At 45.7% G+C, this 6091-nt stretch overlaps 2 protein-coding genes across 4 annotated transcripts in view; both read right to left on the bottom strand.

Annotated features, from left to right (window-relative positions):
* H257_12730 (hypothetical protein) overlaps nucleotides 1-1640 on the bottom strand; it is a 10795-nt gene extending 9155 nt beyond the window's left edge. Inside the window, exons 1-2 of the mRNA XM_009840035.1 lie at nucleotides 1214-1640; nucleotides 884-1152 (exon numbers count right to left, since the gene is read on the bottom strand). Of these exons, the coding sequence (XP_009838337.1) occupies nucleotides 884-1152; nucleotides 1214-1595 (651 nt within the window). The 5' untranslated portion in view covers nucleotides 1596-1640. The remainder of the gene's footprint in view (nucleotides 1-883; nucleotides 1153-1213) is intronic.
* A 561-nt stretch (nucleotides 1641-2201) lies between these two features.
* Nucleotides 2202-5055, bottom strand: H257_12729 (hypothetical protein). Of its 3 annotated transcripts, none has more exons than XM_009840033.1 (6): nucleotides 4826-5055; nucleotides 4316-4750; nucleotides 4030-4158; nucleotides 3796-3957; nucleotides 3626-3722; nucleotides 2202-2664 (listed from the first exon to the last, which is right to left on the bottom strand). In XM_009840033.1, the coding sequence occupies exons 1-6, from the start codon at nucleotides 4970-4972 to the stop codon at nucleotides 2405-2407; spliced, it is 1230 nt and encodes a 409-aa protein (XP_009838335.1). In that variant the 5' UTR covers nucleotides 4973-5055; the 3' UTR covers nucleotides 2202-2404. The 3 variants fall into 3 exon arrangements, with proteins under 3 accessions (XP_009838335.1, XP_009838336.1, XP_009838334.1); XM_009840034.1 differs by lacking the exon at nucleotides 3626-3722 and adding an exon at nucleotides 2765-2861; XM_009840032.1 differs by lacking the exons at nucleotides 3626-3722; nucleotides 3796-3957 and adding an exon at nucleotides 2935-3096 and having other exon boundaries at nucleotides 2202-2861.
* Between the last annotated feature and the right edge of the window lie 1036 nt (nucleotides 5056-6091).

The following is a 6091-nucleotide window of genomic DNA, read 5'->3' as shown; positions in this document are numbered from 1 at the left end:
ACACTAATTCAATGCAGTCACATACTAATTCAATGCAGTCACACACTAATTCAATGTTGATCATGGTTTCCTGCAATCTGATTGGCTAAATACTTCTGCCGATATTGTAGTGTACGTTATTTGGTTGTGTCAATTCATTCTCCATGTTGCCCCAGTTTAGAATAAACACAACAATACGAGCCAGAATGAATCAACCGCCTGGGCCAATCAAATCACACGTTTTGGTGAATTTCGGCCAATCCAAAGTGCCCGAGACAGTTCAGTCCCTCCGCAGTGGAAATACTAAACATTTTCGTATAGTGTACGTTGGACACGCTTAAAACACAGGGTCCAATAACCTTTGCTTTATCTGCAACAGTTGGTTTCGGCTTGGAACCGAATTCCGACGAAAAGTAAGGTAAAACCAAACTATAAAATACATATATACATCTCAATAAAGTACTTGGTATTGTCAAATCGATTCGAAACTGGAGCACTCAGCAGAATAAATCGAAAGTCTTAGGAGAATCGATTCAAGAACCGTTTGAGCCAATCAAATCACGTCAAATTTCTGCCAATCCAAACGTTTGACCCTTCCGCATTGGGCAAAACCACGTATATATATACTAATCGTTGTATAGTATAGTGTGTACAAGATTAAATAGGATCAAATGGATTCGAATGCTATTTGCTGAAATGACTCTCTCAAGTCCAATTTTGGGTGAAATGCACAATATAAATAATATTGGCGAATGTACTCGAAACAATAGTCTAATTTTGAGGGAAAACGAGACATATAGATATTGGGTCAAGTTTGGGTTGCCAATATCAACATATTATTGAAAGATCCAATATATATCGTATATATCATTTTAGGGTTAATATAATGCACGACCGACCATACCTTCTTGAGCTTGGGCACCCCAAATAGCTCCTTCATGGGTTTCTTCCGGCGCTCCATGAGATCCGCCGACAACGCTTCCAACGAATACCCGCCTTTCTGGAACCGCGCCGTGTTCCATAGCCGCGCCATGTGCATCGTATCGCCGCCAAGTCCTTGGACGTTGATGCGCGTCGACGGATTGAACAACACATGTCGATCGAAGCTGTAGTTGTGCCATACTTTCTTGTGGGTCTTCGATTCGAGAAACCCACGAAAGTACTCGAGGGTACCTGTCATGATGATGCATCTTAAGGAACGAGGCGGTGGTGGAAGCAACGGAACTCTTCGTACCGTCGGCGCTGTCGAGGTTGTCGACCCACACGTACGGACCGTTGCCAAAATCGACGTCGGGACCGCTGTAGATGGACAAGCACGTCACGTTGCCGTTCCCCACCGGCCCGACCTTCTTCACGTCGATGTTCGCCACCTCCGTGTCGCAAGCATGCATGTGCCCTGGTCCCAACGACTCCAAGATATCAAGCACGCGTTTGGCGCTTTGCTTGTCCTGTACCATCGTCACGGGACGCATGTCGTCCGCTTCCGTCAACCCCTGCAGAAGGTGCTCATGTCCAAGGACACCCGAAGCGGGAGCATCGCTGAACGCACGCCTAGTACATTCACATGAAGACACACGCGGTAACCGTCGTTGGCCCGCCGAGAAAGTGCGCCACATAAGCCGAGAGTTGTTGGGTGCGCGCCACCAAGCTGTGGAAATGGGTTCTATCCGGATAATCAATTGTTTATACGGCAAAATGATGCGCATGGATTGGTTCAAAAAGCTAAGGGTGCGACTGGTAACCGGAAATATTGCAATATTCAGCCCCAAAACCCCAATTTGGGGCCGAATTCAACAAATCTGATCAATATTGAAACATGTCTTGCTTGCAGAGGTTTAACCCAAATCCAATAATTCCAAGTAGGATTTACTCGTTGAAGAGGTTCAAAACGCCATATTACAAAACAGACCTTTTACCTCCATTTTGAAAATGGCATTTTGGTTAATCCCATTTTGCGAGAAAATGGAATATTATTTTTGAAATGTTACCAGGCGCACCCTAACTGTAAAGCAAATTTAATATCTTGCGCATTTCACCCAAATTTGGACTTGCGAGTCATTTCACCAAATAGCATTCGAATCCATTTGATCCTATTTTATCTTGTACTACTCTGGAGTACACAATATACTCTACAACGATTATACGAAGTATGTGGTTTTGCCCAATGCGGAGGGGTCAAACGTTTGGATTGGCAGAAATTTAGCAGAATGTGATTTGATTGGCTTAGACGGTTCTTTAGTCCATTCACTTAACAGATTCTGCTGAAGGCTCGAGAGTTTCGAAGCATTTGACAGATCACCATCATGCCTTGCGTTACCAATGTTAGCAATCATTGTATAACGTTAGTACTACTACTATCGAGCTCGAACTCTTCCCGTGGACTCGTGCCCTGATAAGTATACGTACTACCCCGTAGTAGTATTCGTCAGCGGTCTAATTTGTATTGCTGGCACAGTTTCCCCAGCGCATCTCGATTGCACAGCAACTGCAGCAACTTGGCGTCGTCAACCAGGTTCATCTCGTCGTCCCAGTCCACTCCGCTGGTCGTGTCATTCGTATAGCGCTCTGAGTCCGAGTCCAAATCGTCTCGTAGGACATCGGGCGTCGCCACTGCTTCCAATAACCCGTCCACTTTGGCTTGTGTGATGGAGATGGTCATTTGCCGACCTCGGAGCGAGTCGTCATCTATCGTTCGTTGCATGGATTAGTGTTGGGTTGTCCAAATGAAATGAAACGTTGTCCAAATTGAATGAAAGAAGGCATATCTAGTAATACTAGTACATACAAGCGGGGTCGTGCAGGGACGGATGAAAACAATCGTGGCAGACAAATAGTTTTTTGCCTCGAACCGACCAGTTGGACCCGCACGACGAACACAACGCCTACGATAGATTTTTATTGAATTCGATTTTCGAAGGTTATCGTTTTATAGAGGGATTATTCAGGCGAACTTACATCCAAACAACGGTGGCATTGCCGCTTGGTGCGAAGCCAGTGGAAGGTTTTCGTACACCGAGCGCAGCACTTGGTGGTGTTCTTCACGGACACTACCGACGCACTGATGGCCCTTCCATAGTCCAAGTGCTGGTACGACAAGAACTGTTCCAGGCGTAAAATCTAACGAAATATTCATTTATAGGGGTTCCCTGGGTCATTCTATATATATTCGACGAATATATATAGCCATCCATCGTTTTGAACAATTCGAGTACAGTATACAATATATTTAATACCTTTTCCACTTGTCGTTTCGCCATTCGTTTCGTAGCAACGTTCCAAGCGGCGCCCGTGAGCACAGGCACAAGTACATAGTACACTTCCAACAGCCCTGGCGTGTCCGTTTCAATGCAAACAAGCCCCGTCTACAATATATATAAAAAGTAAAACCTCATACTCTCTCTCTCTCTCTCTATATATATATATATACTCTATCCCATGTGCAGTACATATTCATAAGTCTCCTCCCCAACCAATCCTTCGTAAACATCATGAACGAGGCGCGATCTATGGAGATGGTCATTTGCCGACCTCGGAGCGAGTCGTCATCTATCGTTCGTTGCATGGATTAGTGTTGGGTTGTCCAAATTAAATGAAACGTTGTCCAAATTGAATGAAAGAAGGCATATCTAGTAATACTAGTACATACAAGCGGGGTCTTGCAGGGACGGATGAAAACAATCGTGGCAGACAAATAGTTTTTTGCCTCGAACCGACCAGTTGGACCCGCACGACGAACACAACGCCTACGATAGATTTTTATTGAATTCGATTTTCGAAGGTTATCGTTTTATAGAGGGATTATTCAGGCGAACTTACATCCAAACAACGGTGGCATTGCCGCTTGGTGCGAAGCCAGTGGAAGGTTTTCGTACACCGAGCGCAGCACTTGGTGGTGTTCTTCACGGACACTACCGACGCACTGATGGCCCTTCCATAGTCTAAGTGCTGGTACGACAAGAACTGTTCCAGGCGTAAAATCTAACGAAATATTCATTTATAGAGGTTCCCTGGGTCAACTTGAACAATTCGAGTACACAATATATTTATTACCTTTTCCACTTGTCGTTTCGCCATTCGTTTCGTAGCAACGTTCCAAGCGGCGCCCGTGAGCACAGGCACAAGCACATAGTACACTTCCAACAGCCCTGGCGTGTCCGTTTCAATGCAAACAAGCCCCGTCTACAATATATATAAAAAGTAAAACATCATACTCTCTCTCTCTCGATATATATATATATATATATACTCTATCCCATGTGAAGTACATATTCATAAGTCTCCTCCCCAACCAATCTTTCGTAAACATCATGAACGAGGCGCGATCTGGCCGACTTACCCTAGCAATCGACGCGCGCACCATATTCGGCACGGGCGGGTACCATGCAACGTCGTCGATCGAGTGCAAACACCGCACCCACCCACGTCGCACATGATTGGACTGGTCCAGCACTTCAATGTCAGTGTGAGATTCCAACACGCAATAGTCGCGCTTGGACATGCCAGGCAGCGGTGGATTGTACGCAAACCACGAAATCTCACAGTGGGGGGCCAATGATGCTGATGATGTTGCTGCTGGATGCTCTGTACTGGTCAGTGAAAACAGCGTTTGCTTGGCTGTGATGCGGGAGCCCAGTGTGGCCCCATACGCGTCCAATTTGGCGGGGGTGTTGAGCTGGAACAAGTCGGCCAAGTCCGTCAACGATGACCGAAGGAACGTGTGCGCCCCAACCATCGGGAGCGATGGATCTGTGCTGTCGTGGCCCCCATAAATCTACACCAGGTGTGAGCCCCCACCAACACGAGAAATAGCATCGAGAATATTATGCTGGGTTCATGTTGGACGTACGACAGCATGGCGGGACGTGGCTTTGTGCTGCACGCGAGATAAGAGTTTGAGATTTGGCAAACTCAGCGCATTGCGGACGAGGTCGGCGGTGGCTTGCTTTGCAATGCGTTTGAAACGAGCTTCGTCTGGGGGCGGCAGTGTCGCCATAGGGACGACTAACGGTATGGTGGGAAAGTGTGAAAATGAACTAGAGTTGATCGGAAGAATGGGACTTTGTAGGTTGTTGTTGCCATGTATTTCTCCAATGATCTGAACGCAAAGCTAGATATATACAAGCGTTATACGAGAGGCATACGACGTTTTATTGCCTGTCGAATCACATGCGGGTGTTGTTTAAACTCGTTTGGACAAGTTTTTTTGAGTAAAACGCGGTTAAAACCTAGGCAATGCAATGGACGTTTTATCAGGTTATCAGATTCATGCCAGCACAACGACACGAACACGCATGTCAAATGGACATTTGGAATATGTGAAATCATCCGGCCAGACAATCCGTAGAACGGTCAACCCCTTAACTTATTCTTACAGGCGGCCAGTCGCGATATGATTTCATCAATGACATTCCACTACGAGTGATGGATAGCTAGCTATAAAGTACATATGAGTACTTACTTATTCGAGTACTTGAGGTAACTAGTCCCATTTCTCCCGAGTTGCATGGATGAGTTAGCCCCCTTGATCCATTCACGTGCGACAGTGCTCTAGGTGTACACCCAGTACGTTTTGGATTGCCTTGTTCTTGCGCCCGTACAATCCACCGCGTTAACAGTAAATAAACACCACCATGTTTGCTTTCACAACGTGGCAGTTTGGGTATAACGTTACGAGGTTTGCACTCGCCAGAAATTCTAAATTTCGGAATATCAAGTCGCAGTGTTCATGGCACAATCTGCGACACCATTCATTTTGGTGCGCGAAAATGAACTTGTCTGACGAATCTGAGGTTTGAAACAAATGCTAGCTAGCTAGGTAGTATATTACCAAGCACTCCACGGTAAAAAGGCTTGCTCGTCGCTTCTATTTTTATGGGCGTAAACATGCCCCACACCTCTCGAAGAAGGCGATAGTTTGGATACATATATATATATATATGTAGTATCAGTAATTTCCTGAGAGCAACAGTTCCATTTATTCTTAGTACCGGTATGTCATACTAGTACTCCGAGTAGTCAAGTTATATGCGAAGTCCGATAGGTGTAGGCCCAAAAGATTCCTTAGCTAACTGATAAACGCGAATAAACGTCACTACAGTAGTCCCCCGGAATA

The sequence above is a fragment of the Aphanomyces astaci genome (assembly GCF_000520075.1).
Source record: "Aphanomyces astaci strain APO3 unplaced genomic scaffold supercont1.42, whole genome shotgun sequence".
In the NCBI taxonomy this organism is placed as follows: Eukaryota; Oomycota; class Saprolegniomycetes; order Saprolegniales; family Verrucalvaceae; genus Aphanomyces; species Aphanomyces astaci.
This window is presented reverse-complemented; position numbering and strand designations above follow the sequence as displayed.